This window comes from Centroberyx gerrardi, chromosome 9, assembly GCF_048128805.1.
Source record: "Centroberyx gerrardi isolate f3 chromosome 9, fCenGer3.hap1.cur.20231027, whole genome shotgun sequence".
Classification (NCBI taxonomy): Eukaryota; Metazoa; Chordata; class Actinopteri; order Beryciformes; family Berycidae; genus Centroberyx; species Centroberyx gerrardi.
The window spans coordinates 17,095,664-17,112,833 of NC_136005.1; the positions used below are offsets into that span (position 1 = coordinate 17,095,664).

The 17,170-nt window shown below is 42.8% G+C and overlaps 1 protein-coding gene across 2 annotated transcripts in view; it reads left to right on the forward strand.

The window, feature by feature from the left end:
• Window positions 1-640: 640 nt before the first annotated feature.
• palld (palladin, cytoskeletal associated protein) overlaps window positions 641-17,170 on the forward strand; it is a 56,387-nt gene continuing 39,857 nt past the window's right edge. For both annotated transcript variants that reach the window (XM_071912825.2, XM_071912826.2), the window contains exon 1: window positions 641-1,638. In XM_071912825.2, coding sequence (XP_071768926.2) covers window positions 641-1,638 — 998 coding nt within the window. The remainder of the gene's footprint in view (window positions 1,639-17,170) is intronic.

Sequence of the window (17,170 nt, forward strand, 5' to 3'; positions counted from 1 at the left end):
GCCAATGCCATCGCTAGAAAGATTTGACAAACATAATTCACTTTGTTGTCATTGAACTTTTATTTATTGCATTGTATCGTGGTTGTATCAAGTCGTGAACCCCATATTGCGTATCGAATCTATAAGCATATTGTCCCATCTCTAGGTATGATCATGCAAACATTCAGTGTTTAAAGTCGACTATGCAAGGACAGAGGACAGGCATGGTGCGATAACATCATTTGATCGATGCAGCTATAGGACCTACACTACCTTTATTTCTGTTTATTTGGAGTTAAACAAATCTGAGATGGGTATAGAAAGGAAAATAATGACCAAGTAAATGGACTGAGAGACATAGAGCTAGTGGAGAAATGCCAGTCATGTCCCCTATGACCTAACTAAAGGCCCTTGCTAATACCCACCAACTGTGTCCAGAGAATATCGGCCTGAGTCATCCTGCCACAACTGTGTGTGTGGCAGGGCAGCTGAGGCACTAGTTACTGTAAGGTCTGTTTTTAAGCATGACTCTTCTTCTGTTAGGGGATTGTGTCTATTTGTCATTTCCCTCCTACTGATGGTTATCTCAGGTATGAACTGTACTGTCAACGATGTGTATGTGCGTAATTGTTGCTTAGTGAAAGTTGATGTGTATTTCAGGATGCAGGACGGGAGTTGGAATCAGCCACTCCCCATCTCCCTGCTGCTAAAGGACCCGGCAGGGGGCAGGAATTTGGAGGGGGATGGGGGTGTGTTTTCTGAGGCGTCCTCTGATGGGGACCTCTACCTGGACTCCGTGGCAGAGCTGAATTCTGGAGACGGGGACTTTGCAGATCTTACTGCCTTCCTCAGTGCGGATGAGATTAATCGTAGCCTGGACCTGGCCCGGGAGGCCTTCGGCGGCGCAGGTGAAACCGGGATTCCAGACCCCACTAATCCTTTACCCCAGGAGCAGGTTCTCCATCCCCTCCCCTCCCTCCCTACTTTCTCTACCCCCGTCCAGACGACTGAACAACTGACCAAAAGCCCAAACCTGCACCAGCAGACCAAAGCCCCCTGCCCAGATGACAGTGTCTCAGTCAAAGTCTCCTCCAGCCAGAACGTCCTCCTCAGCAGGCCCATACAGGCCTCCAGTGAAGCTTCGGCCTCTGCTGAGAAGTTCGTCTGCCACAAGTCCATCATGCCAATGTATAAGCAGGATAAGCCTCGGCTAGTTCATGAAGGCCTGGAGCTGAATGAGCGGGCCTCAGCCACAGAGTTCTGTAGCCGCGCTGCCACTTTTATCGAGGAGCTGTCCTCCATCTTCAAAGGTTCTGCTCGCCTGGAGCAGCAGGGCGAGGAGGACTCCTCCTCTCCTGACAGCGGCTACCTGTCTCCAAAGAGCCAGCGGCCGGTCCCACAGGGCTCAGTCTCTGTTCCCCCGCAGCCTCTCAGCCAGCAAGAGGAGGCACAGTACAGCCAGCCAGCCGTGGCTCCCCAGCTAGCAGGCTCGGTGGAAGAGACAGGGTCTATAAGGTACCAGCAGTCTGGAGCTCAGAGCACATCTGGACCTCTGTCCCCGCCTCGCTTCTCCCAGAAGCTGAAGAGTCAGGAGGTGGCAGAAGGAACCCCCATTCGTCTGGAGTGCCGAGTCGGGGGAAACCCCCTGCCACTAGTCAGGTAAGGTTCGACCTGATTAATATTACTTTATTGGTCAGTTTACACAAGATACATTGAATTTGTCTTTTTGCATATTCCTCCTAGATATACACACACACATAGCCACCTGCACATGTGTATTTCATCAGAGAGGTCAGAGCACAGGGTTGCCCGGCCCATAGAACAGATTTGGGGTAATATTTCTTGGATCTGGTCTTGGGGATTGTCGCTGATTCCATGGCTGTTAGAAAAAAATCGAGGCAGTTGGTTCTCTTACAAGGTCAAGGTAATTTATCTGATATACACAAATCAATCCATTGCAGGTCCATGCAATAATAATACTTGTTGGTATACAACTGGTTTAAAATGTGTTCTTGGTTATGGACAACATTACACATTGTCGGTTAATGTTAATGAGATTTCTCCTTTAGACTCAGAGCACATGCAAGGATACAAGATTCAATTCATTTTTTATAGCTACCTATACATTCCGTTGCTGTCTGGTGAAAACCTCTTCTCTCCATCATGTCGACTTTTTAGGAACTAAGAAAAACAGCCTTGTTTTCCACTTGATCACCATGCATTTTGAGCTTTGAAAGGGCTTTATAAGACCAAAGGTGGTTGAAGTTTATTAACTCATAGAGGAGCACAGATTCCTTCAACTGAAGTTAAAACATGAAAATCACCAAGATTGGAGTTAGGAGGTTTTCACATGACAGCAGCAATTCATTCAGATGCTGACTCCTGTATGAGACAGAGTGTGATTGATATTCCTGGAATTTTCTGAAAGGCTTGATAGAATGATTATTTTAACTTCACTGGTCCACTGGAGGTAGGTCACTGTTGTGATAAGTAGTTGTATAGTAGATACCTGTTCTCTCAAATAATAATAAATAATTTTGCTGTAGTATGTTTGCATGGTGTTGTAAAGACCTTCTGATACTGAAAAGCACAGACACTCTCCTGTTATTGGTCAGACACCAAGGGAATTTGTATTATATTCCTTAATAATAAGAGAAGTTGTTTCCTTGTTAGAAGGTCAAAGGATTGCTGGAGCATGGTGAAATAAGATACAGTCAACATTATAGGGAACAAACTTTAAGAGAGTTTCATTTCACAATGTTGAATGAAAACGGTCCAAGAATACACTGATCTACATGAGCAGACCTTCATGCCACAGTGTCAGTGATATTGACCAGACCGTGCTGCCACAGATAGGCTCACTGGCCTAGCTGTTGGAGATAAGGTGAGGTAGCCAGGAGGTGGGAGTTGTTGTGTGTTGACAAGCTCCCTTCTAGACCACCTGCTATTAGGTTGGGGGACTTCCACTCTGTGTAAGCGGATTTGTCAATCAGTACCTTGGCCAGTTGGAACAGAGGCGCTGTCAGGTCAGAGAGTTTCTGCCTGGATGCACTACTACTCCATTTGAGACGACAGCGCCTCCTGCCCCTGGTTATTTGCACCAGTTCATAAGTAAACTAAAAATACCCTCCTCTCTTGTTTCTAGATGTGTCAACCTCAAAGCTTAGTCAACATCCTTGCTGTTTACTATGTAGCCACACCTGAACTAATTCAAGTTCTATTAAATGCATACTATTTGAATATGATGCTTTCATTGCTTTAAAGGGAGTCATTCTGCAGTGTTCGGTTCTGTGTGTGAATGTGTGTGAGTGTATTTCCTCCTTGGAGTTGATAGTTCAGCTTTTCTGACTGAGGATCGGTAACTCTGGACTGGGTGAGAGGAATCCAGTGTTCATATGGATCCCCTTTAAGTGTGGGGGTGTTTTGGGCAGGTCTTGTCCTTTTAGGAGTTTGTGTAACCCACAAGACGTAACGCCGGAGGCCTGGGACATGTATCTCTCCTGCGGGCTATAAGGGGCCTCTTCCACGGCTGTATAAATAGTCTCCAGGCCAACAGGAGCCAGGCGCAGGAATGCAGGCAATGCAATGACAAGGCGTTTTCAGTCGCCGCGCTCTCCATCTCTCCACACCTTCTTGGGGAATATGAAGGTAGTGTGTGGTGTGTTTTACCACAGGGAAACAGGAGAGTGCAGACACTGTGGCGGACTACTGATATTGTATAGCAGAGAAAACGAGTGGAAAGCAGAAAGGAGTGAAAAAGTAAAAATCGAAGCAAAGTGTTTTACCCTTTTCCCCTGTAATTTACTAATCCATAAGCAGTTTTCAAGTGTCCTGAAAACAGTTAGAATCTTCATGCTGTTAAAATGTTATTTAGCAGTCTTCACAGACTGAGATGAAAGGGCTCTGAAGTGAGGTCTTGGGGATTTGTACAGCAGTTTATGTCATCTGATGAGTTGTGTTTTTTTTGGCCAGAGTGTCAGCTCTTCAAGAGACAAACACATATTTTCTGTGCTGTTTAAACATGCTGAGAGTTCCTGTATTGGCCCCTCTACTGTTGATGAACACTAGATGGCAGCAGGGTATTTACTATTCAGAACAAAGTTGTGCAACTTCTGGAGTTAGCTTCTTCTAGAAAGTGTGAATGATATCCAAGATACTAAGACGTAGAATTGACAAGTGGAAAGGATGTATCATCTGTATCTGTGTCGAAACCCAAGGCCAGTGCTTTCTCTGCTGCAACCTTTTAGCTGTAGGTGGGTTGATAAACATATATTTAAATACAAGGTTCACAGCTCCTGGGGACCATTCTTATAAACACAGTGTCCCTGTGCTCAACCTCATAAATACCACTCAGTGGTGGTAGACCATGAGGTTTCTTATATCATTACACACAATTAGTTCCAGGTGTGGAGAAGACGCATGTCATCATTCTAAATACTAAGTCAGGCAGAGCAGCCAGAGTCAACTACCTGAGCCACTACATCCTTTGTCCGGCAAATAGTTATCCTGCAAATAATTATCTTAATATTATCTTTACGTTAGCACAACCCTGAAAAATGACACCACTTCAGTTTTGTCTGTGTTTACCGTTTACCCCTGTTTACCATTAGCTTTAATGCAGATTGGCGGTTAGAGGTGGGTGGCAGGGGTTTTATTTACAGAGACTAAAGCAAGGCTGACAGTTCACTAAAGAAAATAAGGTGTGATTTTCTACAGAAATACAAAATTAGTCATACAATCAGTATGTTAGGATTTTAAACAGGAGTGGTGTTTCACCTGATACAGCAGAGTATTTGATGAGTGTACAGTTACTCTTTAAGTCCAGATATTATTGGCATGATTGAATGTCTATCCATTAAAGCAATACCTTGATAGTACATTTTCTCTTCACAGCATGTGCACCACCATAGACACTGAGGGGCCATCAGCCTATTGCCATTCAGGCTTTTGTCCCCAGCTCTCACTATCAGTAACTGCAAACAGGCAAAATTATCTCTTAAAAAGTATAATCCGGGACACAGAATTAAATAATAAATCAATACATTTGTAGGTGTAATGATATGAAAAAATAAGAAGCCTAACTGTAGCTATAGGGTCGTGCAGATGATGCTAGTATAGTTGTTGTTGTTGTGCATCCCCTCTTTCTTCCCACATCCAAGATTCTACAGGTGCTCACCCACATAGCACAAGGGATAGTTACATCACATCCTGTGTATTGGTAAATATTACCTGGATCTACTTGTTTATATGTTAGAAGTACGATTTTTTTGGCTGTGAAAGTAAGATAATGATGCACTATTGGCCCCTTGAGTGGCTCATTTTGATGGCTACCAATTCATGACCTCCTACACAGAGTGTACATATCGGTATGTACACTAAAAAATAAAACTGCTCCACCAAAGTAAAACATCACTTTAACTATGATTTTGTTATAACCTGACCTTACTTGCAAACACTACTAAGTCCTACAACCATGGGCACAGAGCTACAATCTGCAAGTGAGAGATCCGGAAGATGCAGCAACATCTACTCATGTCCAGTGTGTGTTGTTGGAATGCCAGAACACAGGCACTTATTGCACTTGGCGCCAAAAGTGATATATGTTTATCTTATCTTCTTAAAGATTTGGGAATGTAAATATCTATGACTGTCCACAGGGCATATGATCTACAAGCTATATTAGCCTTAGGGCTCAAAAGTACTGTGTGTGTGTGTGTGTGTGTGTGTGTGTGTGTGTGTGTGTGTGTGTGTGTCACTGAATTACTGTATAGGCCTGGTCATATAATTTCTTGATGATGCACAAGAACTTTTCCCCTATGACTGAAGCACCATATCTGCATTCTGCATACAGCACTAACCATAAATACTTGTGGGGAGACCCTCAGACATAGTTTATTATTTGCTAGGTATATAAACCCAGACATCTATCTGAATGTCTTATCTGCAGAGATGCTTGCTGAAATACCAGAAAGCAGTATGCAGGCTATACATGATGGACTGTATGTACTGTATGTGTGTTGATAGTTGTCTAGTCATGTCAGTTAGCCTTGAATGAAGTTTTCATTTCACCTTTCCTGTACATTTCAAAGGTTAGGCCTATTCTCATGCACATGCATATGTTTTTTATGTGTTCCACAGGAAGGCTTGTCTATTATTTATTGCTTCCCCTAGCTTTTGTTCCTCATTATTTTAAATTATGTTGCTAACAACCTAACCTTCTTTAGTTGGTTTGTATGCACATGTGCAATAAGTGTGTCTGCAAGCATGCACCTCTGTGTGTGTTTGTTTGTGTGTGTGTGTGTGTGTGTGTGTGTGTGTGTGTGTGTGTGTGTGTGTGGCTGTGTGTGTGTGTGTGTTCAAGCGTGTGTTTCTCCTATTTTAATTTCATACAGGTTGAACTCAAATGCTTTCTCCCCATTTTAGAGCGCTCCTCTCCCCTGGGCAGGGGCTTTGAAGGAGTTGCCAGACCTGGCAGGTGATACCCCTCCTCACCTCCACATTCATTCACACTAATGAGTTGGTGCTGAGCTGATGCCAACATTTTACATGCCCAGTGAAAGAGGCATTCCTGGTGGTTGGGTGCTGGGCGCGGTCTCCCGTGGTCGACCACAATTTGTCTTGGTAGGAGAGTCTTATGGTGCTGAGCGCCTGGTATTCTTCAGTATATACTCAGGCTCCTCACACACACTGTTTTATGCAAAGGCCTGTTTATACCAATGCCTCACAATGGTATTGTGGTGTGTGTGTGTGTGTGTGTTTGTGCTTCTATCCTTGTGAGAAACAGTTTTAGACTGTCGGAGTAAGGACATTTTTTCGAAGTGAGGTCATTTTGGACTTTCCTCACTTCAAGGAGCTGGTTGAGGGTTAAGGATTAGGCATAGTGGTGAGGGTTAAGGTTAGTGGTGGGAGGTAGGGAATGAATGTAGTCAATGGAAGATCCACATAAGGATAGTTCAATGGTGTGTGTACGTGCATGTGTGTGTTAAAGAGAGCATTTCTAAACACAGTTGATGGTGTGAGGTCTGGTTTTATAACAACACCAAACAGGCTGTGGGTGCCTGATCACTGAGTTCACACTATTTCAATGCTATGCAGAGCAGACAGAGAAAATCCATCTCCAATTGTGGTGTGCTCAATGTGCTATTTTAGGCATTTTGTCTGATGCTCTTCCATGTCATTACCCTAACTGCCTGCTGTGCAAACAAGGCATTTAAAAACTTGACTTGGCATTGAATGGAGGGAGATGGGCGGCTATGGGGGAGAGCAGCCTTGGCTTCTTGGTTTCAACCAAGTACACAGAACCACAGAGGAAACTTGTGGAAGATGAGAGGCTGCAGAGGAATTCTGCGAAGAAATCCAAGCAAGGCAGTGTCTCCAACATCAGGAAGATACACTGGCCCATATCAAATATGTGATCCTTGTTTAAATTAAAACACGGTACCCCTGCTTGAGCTAATATTTACCAAAGGGATCATGGATACCACACACACACACACACACACACACACACGTAATCCAATTTTTGCCTTCATCTTCCAACTCCCCAAATTCCCCCCTCCTACGATCCCTCCATCGGCTTCCTGTGTTCTCACTCCACTTGGAATCAATTGCTGGAATAGTCATCCCATTCCAGTCAGAACAGCAGAGTCAGTCACCATCTTCCGTCACAGGCTGAAACCTCATCACTTCAAGAAATAGCCCTTGTCACCTTCTTCCCATTGAATGATATTCCCTCTGGTTTACTCACTCTGCTCTCAAAAAATACCCCTTAAAATACTCCTTAGCTCTTATTCTATTCCTTTTCCTAGAACTTTGCTCTTACGTAATTGTCCTATGGTCACAGGAATATTGTAAGGCCCTGACCTTTGCACTCCTTGCTGCTAGTTACTTGTAAGTCATGTTGGATAATGTCTAAAATATAAAATACAAATATAAATATCTCTTCTTCATTATCATTGCTACCAAAAACATGTTACTACCTTGGTTCCTCAGCCTGGTTCAAATGCGACTTGCTGGGAGATTTGAGGACAGACAGAAGGGAAAGAAGTGTGCTTGCCATAATAATCTGCTGCTGCAGAAGTAGTTACTGCAGCAGAGGGCTACAGTAGCCCTTCCTCTCTCATTGTGTGAAACAGTCTTGGTATGAGGTCATCGCAGGTGACCCGCTGCTGACTCATGACGTAGCCGGACTGTAATGCTGACTGTTTGGCCTGTTTTAGGAAGGCCATAATTTTAACTTCTCCCTCATGGGCTCATTTGATCTCCACGGGAGGGGGGAGTACTGGCGTTTTCATACCTGCTTTTTTTAAATTGTGTGAGCAGTACATAACCATGATGTCATATCATACTTAAGCTCCAAATAATGAAAGACCGTAGAGTTTGTGTGTGTGTGTGTGTGTGTGTGTGTGTGTGTGTGTGTGGGGGGGGGGTTACACTTAGGCTCAGGCATCAGTACTATATGGGAACTGTTTACAACAGCTACAGGTACTGTATGTCGATTTTGCAGGTTGATGTGAGGTAGTCAGTTTGACGTATTAGTTAGTTCTCATCATGCTGACGACTGAACAGTATGTGTGGCTATGTGTGTTATTTATATATATATACAAAGATGTGCTCAAGGCATGACTACATTTGAGCTTGTTCACACCAGGCTGCCAAGGAATTTACTGAGGTAAACAAAAATAGACAAAGCATCTTTCATCTAATCTTTATGATCATTGAATAGATTGGACACCTATGTGCCAATAGCATCGCCACTGTCACGTTAATTCTCGATAATGGCTTATTCTAAATATATACACATATACACAACAGGATTCCAGCAGTAAAACATTCAGATGGACACGCGTCAGCGCTATTCCTCAATGGGACGTTAATAGCAGCTGTGACGAATGGAGCTGTCCTGTCTGAGCCTCAGCGGTGGCCCCCGGCCCTCCGCAGGCCTGGAGACAGGGTGTGAAGTTTCACCCCAGGAGGTGAAACTTTTCCTGCTCCTCTTCCAGCCTGGGAGTCTGGGAGGCTCCTGACCCTGCAGCCTCTTATCACATACCAATATTCATGCTAATCCTCTTATCCAGTCACACATGCTTGCATCCTCAAATGCACATGCACAAACACACACACACACACACACACACACACACATACACACACAAGCTCTGGCCTTATATATTAAATTGTGTATTAAATGTGTTTGTTCTTTCTTGTTTCTATCTTTTCATTTTTTATAACCTAATTTGACTTGACCTGACTTGAGTCTTATAAGCCTTGAAGTGAAGAAGGAGATTTTTTTCGTATGTGATTTTTTTGTTTGTGGCAAGTAATTATCTTAATAACTATGTGATTTGGACTTTGTGCTATTGTTGAGACTTTAAAAGAAGGAATGGTTTGGTTTTGGTGATATTTAGTGTAATTTTGATGCCTGTGGTATATGGTCAACTTGGGGGCGGTTAACAAAATTATTACTTCACCATAAGGGAATACAGTCAGGTAAGAAAGGGGTTAAATAAGGAAGGGAGAAGAGAGGGAAATGAGAGTTTTAGGGAGTTATATAAGTGGATCAGTGACAGTTGAAGAAGTAGAATACCAGATTTGATATAAAGCATGTCTGTGGCAGACAAAGGCAGCAGTCATGCGAGGCAGGAGGATGGTAATCTAAGACAAGTTCAGGAGGAGGATGGGCAGAGGACAGTTCATAAATCTTCCTCGGTACTGCAGCCTCTTCACCACTCCAAGTGTCAGCAGGCCCGTTCAAGCCCGACGGTAAACACGCACACACTTAGGCTTATCAATAGCAAACGCCATCAAACCTCACACGGTCATTGAAGCATGCATTCTCAAGCAAACTACTTCTCTCACCATAGGACCACATTCACCTACTACCAGCTCAAATAGCCTAAAAGCTACACCCCAAACAAGCCCACAAACATCACTATTTAAAGTATGTAGTGAACTAAATTCCCACTCAAGAATACATGAAACATGTTAAGGAACGGGCCAGGCTTCCATAGATCTGCTTGGACCCGCGTTCCCACAGCCTGCCCGACAATACCAAGGACTCAAGTTTTCCCCTGAGAGAGTCGGGACCTGTCTGTCTCTGTTCTCGGCTCAGGTTTTTAAGGTTTTGTGGCTCTGAGTCATCCGGGCCTTGGGGTCTGTTCCACAGCTGGGCTGTGAACAGTAAGCACTGGGTTACATTCCTCTGTTCACCTGCTAAATGACTCTCTGCTATTCATCATGCTTGATAAGGCATGGCCATTAGATTCAGCTTACAGTAATCTGCCTTTTGATGAGATATTTTAGGCTGTTTTTTTTTTTTTTCTTGGGTTGGATTCCTGTGTGGCTGCCAAAGAGCCGTGTTTGATGTTGAGCCTGGTTCAATTGTGTATCTTTGACAATATTGAAGTGGGGAATTCAGTGTGGGCTGTTATATGCGTTTGCGTGTCTTTGAGTGGTTTTCTCTATATGAGAAATAGCAAAAGAATGTGTGTGTGCTTTTTGTGTGACAACATTCCTCCCAATATCCCAACAAATCTCCCAATACAGTGTAATTTGTGTACATGTATTGTGCACTTGGCTGCGTGCTGTGTGAAAATTTGAGTGTGTGTGTGTGTGGGGGGGGGATGCTTGTTTTATGAGCAGACAAGAGGTCAAATGGGACTCGTAAAAACAAGCTCAAGTCTTCCTTCCCATGTACATGTGACAGGATAACAGCTGTGAATGTTAAACTGTCTTTCACAGAAACTCCAGATATGCATCTCTCTTTCTATCTCTTCATGATTGTCTTTTTGCTCATCCCTTCTGCTGTCACTTCAGTGGAGTTTCCCTACTCCTCCTGCCCCCCCCACCCCCACCCCCACCCCCCACCCCCAGTTCAGTGCTGAGGTTCCTGGCTTCAGCGGTGATATCATGGGGGGTCCGTGTGTCAGCAGGATTGAGTTTCATATGAAGGACGGAGGAGGAGGATGAGGAGAAGATGCTCCATGTCTGGCTTATGTGTGTCTGATCAGAGAATAGATCTAAGTCTATAAAAAAGGAGGAGAGGTCACAGAGTCTAACTCCTGACTACAGCAACTTCTATGGAGAAGCCTGTTGCCTCTTAGTAGTTGACAGACCTGTTTGATAGCTTATTTCCCAGCAATAGTGATGAAATCAAATGGTTTCTATTTTCTGATCGCAATCTTATTTTCACAAGGTGTTGAGGAGTGTCTCAAAAACAGAAACAGAAATAGAGGGTGTTACTGCTTCCCTCTTGTCTTTAATCTGTATATCAGTCACTATCTCCCCCTGTAAGAGCCTCTTGTAGCCCGACTGATCTCAGGCTTCAGAACTGACATTTCTCCACAAGAAAATGTACTGTTCTTCAACCTCATTTCCTAAGATGCCCATGTTTTGAGTTGAAATATAACATATCCACCCACATAGCAGTAGAGGTGGTTGGGCTGTCATGGGTGCAGATGTATCTTGGTGTGTGTTTGTGTGTTTGCGGTGAGGTCGTGGGTGGGTGGTGGGTCGGGACTCATGGGCATTTGTTTTTTTGGGGAGATTGAGTTGTCATGGACTCCAGATGGCTCCAAGTGTCTGCAACTTCCTGTGTATAAAAACTCTCTTGACTATCAGACAGCCGGAAATTGTGCCTGGCCTTCGAAATATGACAATTAACACACATCAACCAGGAGAGGACAGAGAGTAACAGTCATTAGTCCAAGGATAATCCTGTAATTGACTCAGAGCTTAAAAAAAAACATGTGACTATGATCATGTATCAGCTCTGTGTGCTTTGGCTACCTTGAAGCTAATTGTTGTCGCCAGAAAGAGAAAATTACGATACAGATCTAAATTTAGCGCTGCCACATGAGACGTCTCCAACTCTAATCCCTCAGTGCATGACTAGTTAAGCAGAAATATTGATCACGATGATTCTGGAAGAACTTATCCATTGGTAAATTGAAGAAGCTTACCAGAACACAGGATCTTCCTTGTGTTGTGAACATTATGTAGAAACCTAGCTTGGATGTTAGAGGAAAGAAGGGTTGGGGTTCTTCCTACTCCATTTCGGACATGTAATATTTATTTATTTATGTTGTTTATTGAGAATTTGTTGTATATGTTTACTATTAATTTTATTGGTTATTCTTGTTTTGTTTTCTTACGTATGTATATATATATATATATATATATATATTTTTGTGTCTTTTTTAACATGTTCGAAATAAATCTAAATCTAAATCTAAATCTAAATCTAAACATTATGCCAAAGAATTTCCAACCTCACCATTGGTCTCAACAACAGTGGGCGAATGGTCAGCGGTCCCTTTCCTTTTAGTAGTGGCTTCATTTTCCTGTTGTCTAAATATGCGGGATAATTTATTTTATATGGCTGATATGTTTAATTCTGGGCTCTTCTAGATGTTGGTTTTGTTGGGTTTCACGCTGGATTTATTTGACATTTGGGAAGATATATAGTCCTCGCAGCATGACATCATGAGAGGACAAACTCTTATTTTCGCTTGTTTTTGTTAGTGTCATTTGGTTTCCTTGGAGCAAAAACAGAGGTTGTCATGACAATGTGCACCCATTTTTTTTTTTTTTTATGATGTCAAGTGACCCTCATATGACCTTTTTAAACAACGAAATATTATGTGTAAGCGGGTATGTGCTTGACCACGCAAGAATGTTTAACAATGTTTGGTTGTTTGTAGTGTGATCGAGAATTTAGTGTGTGTGTGCGCACCTGTGTGTGTGTGTGTGTGTGTGTGTGTGTGTGAGTGTGTGTGTGTGTATGTTTGTATGTTAATCAACCCAGCATGTTGCTCCAAGGGAGGAATCTCTTTATTATCATTGACTCACATTTTGGAAAGCACATACACTGCTACCATCTGCACATTTATGTTTTTTTTTTCTCCCTCTGGCATTCCGGTCAAACAAAGCAGTAGGTCTGAGCAGGCTCCTGTCGGTCAGCCTGTAATTAATGGGAACATCCAGAGACTGTAAAAGCCCTTCCTCTTATTAGCCTGTGTTTTACAGTCACTTAGGGGGAGTACGGTGCTTTTCATGTTGTTATCACCGCAGCTGAGCTCAGATGGAATGACTATGAAACAAAGTTCTTTTACAAACCAGAGGAATTTAAATAAAAGAACCGCATGATCACAGTGTGTGCCACCAGGACAGGACGTTGTTTAATCCTGTATTAGATGCGTGTTTATCTCAGTGGATCTCTATGTCAAACAATCACACACACACACACACACAGATACACACACACAGAAGACCTTCCTAGTAACAAGGACCACAAATAATCCCACCTGCCACGTCCCAGCGGTAGGCTCTCAGTCTTCTCTGACAGCGACCAAAATATCACGAGTCCGCCCTGTGTTTAAGCCCCAGGGCCAGAACTGAACCCCCACAGAGCGCTACATGGTGAAACACCACACCCTCATTCTGCATCGGACTGACTGTGCATCAGCCATCGACCCACTGGCTCTAAACAAACCTCAAATACCAGATTCATATTTGCTGATCAAGGTGAATTCTGAGTGTTATGAGTATGTTTGGGATTATTATATGTTCTCGCTGTGTGTGTGTGTGTGTGTGTGTGTGTGTGTGTGTGCAAAGCATAACCAGACACAGTAGCCACAGCCATCTGTCCTGTACTTGCCAGGTGCTGCCCACTCAAAGTGGTCTATTTTGATCCAGACTTATCCAAGCTATTTTTGTTCAGTCCTAAGTGGGCTTTATAAGTGGTCTATTTAGTTTTGGCATGCATGACTTATTGAATAAGGAACGATATATATTTAGCGCCCTCTGTCTTTGTGTCGCTCTGTAGCACTATCATCTTTTATTTTCACGATTTCCCCTCCTACACGCACACATCAGAGCCCCAGAGGTTTCCATGGTGACAGGTCATTTGGCCGGAGCCCAGGGTTGCTGTGGGGCTCGTCAGCCTTTGATGGCCAGCAGACTGTGGCCCGGGCTGCTAAACTTGTATAGCGGCAGAAAAACAGACCAAGCACAACCTTTGTTTTTGCATGGGAGACAGATTCCACAAAGACACAGCTAGAAAAACACATTGCGTGCCGGTCAGCTTGTTAAAATGTTTTGTAGCCCACAAAATGTATCAGAGGCAAACCGAGTTCCTGCGTTGATTCGGATGTGGAGCCACTGCTTTACCTGTGTCCAGCCATGATGGGTTTAAAGTTGCGGTGGGTCTGACTAGTGCAGGTATTGTCATTACAGTTTTTTACAATTGGTTACAAACTTTTCTCAATACTGAGTCCACTTTTTCAAAACTCTTCACACTGTTGTCTGTACCAACGCGCAGCTTGGCACAACAGTTACTTTCACACCCAAAATGCACCAAAACTACCAAAACACTGCATACCTGTGTCAAAATCAAATAATTCTACCAAAACACCAGCACTAGTTTTCTCCAACAGCAACACTTTGCCACTCATTACAGTAGATGCGTCATTTTATGGCAATCTTTGATGTAGTAAATCATTTTGTGCTCTCTAGTTTTTTGTTGTGTGTATATATATTTTTTGTTGTTATTGTTACAGTAATTGTATAAGAAATGTGTACATTGTCTTATTTTACAGTAAACAAAGTTCCCATTACAAAATACAGTAAGAATGGTACCTCTTTATAGAATGTACTACAGTATACTACAGGAACAAGTCATAGGAATGCAACAGGGAAACAGGAAAAGCTTCAATGTGCTTTATTTTGCCATAAAGTAATTCAAAAATAGAGTAAATGAAAATTGCTGTAAGGAAAACAAAAGCCAATACTGTAATAGTTTGCTCAAAAAACAAAACAAAAAAACAAAACATACAAATCATGTTACGTAGTCCACCCGGTCTCCTGCGTTTGGCCACATATTTTCGTCCACATCACACCTACTGTATAGGTGGTAATGAGATGGGACTGAGATGGGAATCACCTGTGGTTGGTCTCATTTACATAATTTCAATCAATAATTTTTCACTATTTGTCTCCATAACCATCTTTTTTTAGGATTTTGAATGTATTTCAATGGAATGGGCTGGCAAATTGCTGTCCACTTGAATGTATGTTAGGTTTTGAACTTGTAAATTTAAGTTTTGAAAAGAGTATGTAAGCATTTGCAAAATGGGCTGTAGATACACATGGTTTTGCTGGTGGTTGACTTTGAGTGAGAAAAGAATTCAAGAATTTTGAAAGCTGTGGTCATTGAATGTCTTTTGTGTTAAACCAATGCATTTTGTGTTAAAGCAAGGCAAGAGTCAGTCACAGTTTGGTCCGCATAGACTTCTGTTGTGCTAACAGTGTGAAGAGTTTTGAAAAAGTGAGTCTAGCATTGAGACATGCTTGTAACCAATTGTAAAAAACTGTAAGAGAACAAGGTTTGAGACAGAGAGACAAAGCTACTGGAATTATACCAACAATCAGGGTTTAGTTGGCAGGCAGCAATGAAACTGCTTTTGTCTTTGACATCAGTCATAAGTGTCTTTTTCTCTCCCTCTCTGTGTCTCTTTCTCGCCACTTGTGTGGAATTTGGCAGCTCTCAGCTGCTCCCTCCCTCTCTCCTCTCCGGTCGGTTTGAGCATTGTGTGTATGTCTGACTGCGACTCACAGTGGCAAACGTGGTGTGAGAGTGTCAGTGTCTCTGGCAGTGGGCTCAGTGAATGTCAGTCTGTCAGGAGGAGACGCTCTGTGCACAAGTTAAGATCAAGGAAATCGTTAGTGACATAGTTCTAATAATCGGGAGCAGCACAACCGCTCAGGTAAGTTACAGCTTGAACTTTGTTGGTGATGTCACCTACCGTTATTCTCGGGTAAACGTCAACCTTACGTGGTGAAACTCTCTTAATGATCTAGTCTACTGTATTTTTAAAAAGGAGATTGTCAGATTCAGGGACTCAGGAATACAGGAGTAGGGTCATGTGGTTGACATCTGAATGTGGTTGGGGATTTAGGTCCATGAAGAGAACTTTGATGTCTGTCACTAAAAGGAGATTCCAGTGGGGAAAAAATTTGGCTTTGTTCTCTGAAGCAGTAACAAATATTATCATGTAATTATATATTATATATTATATATGAATATCTTATATTTTTGGTGGTTAACAAGATGGAAAACCTGTAAACCTGAAAAACTGAATGAACTGAAATTGAGTGTGTGTGTGTGTGTGTGTGTGTGTGTGTGTGTGTGTGTGTGTGTGTGTGTGTTGTGTGTGTGTGTGTTTGTACGCGGGCATGTGGGCATCCCCGTGTGTTTGCATGTGTGTGCATTTGTAGCTCAGCTGCTGCACATGTGTCTGTCACTATCTCAGTTGGGTCTCTCTCTCTCTCTCTCTCTATTTCTCTCTCTCTCTCTCACACACACACACACACACACACACACACACACACACACACACACACACACACACACACACACAGTCCAGTTTGTTGAGTGGAAGTATGGAGTCATACATCCAAGTTCCTGGTATAGTTACTCATGACATTCTATTAACCATGGTATAAATATTCCACATTTTTCATTAATGCCCATTGCCCACAATGATTCATCCTGAACCATTTGCCTGCTTGGTACACAGACATTGAGGTCCGCTCTGCAGTAATGTATATCAGTGAGTGATGTCTGTAGACCTTGGACATTCATTACAACATGAAGGAGACCATGTCAATGTAGCCTGTATTCCCTCTATTCTGGCTTTGCTTCCGATCTGACTGCTTCCTCCAGCTGTCTGCTGTCTGGAATATTCCTGTGACCTCTGACCCATGATCCTTAGCCCTGATAAATAGGGCTACTCAAGCATCTAATGGCTTTTTCCTCTTCTTTATTGAGATGGATTCTTGCATTTATCATGTTCAGTTTTCTGTTTGCATACACTTATGAGCACTTGCACTTGGAGGGGAAGTAGCAGAATGGTCAGGCCAAGCCCGGACTCAAATCTGGGATGCTGACGTTTCCTGCTCAGTCCACATGATAACACCCAAGAAAAACTGACTACAAATGAATAGAATCTTGTATAGAAGACCTCCACTCTTCTGCTGCCAGCACATCTAGGCCTACTAAGATCACAAACATATGGAAGCAATTATGAACAAAGTATTATCAGCTTTGGATATTAAGTACAGTGTCACATAAAAAAGTATTTTGCACCAGGCGGATCAAAGTAGTGATGCACCAATACATTTTTCTATCGCT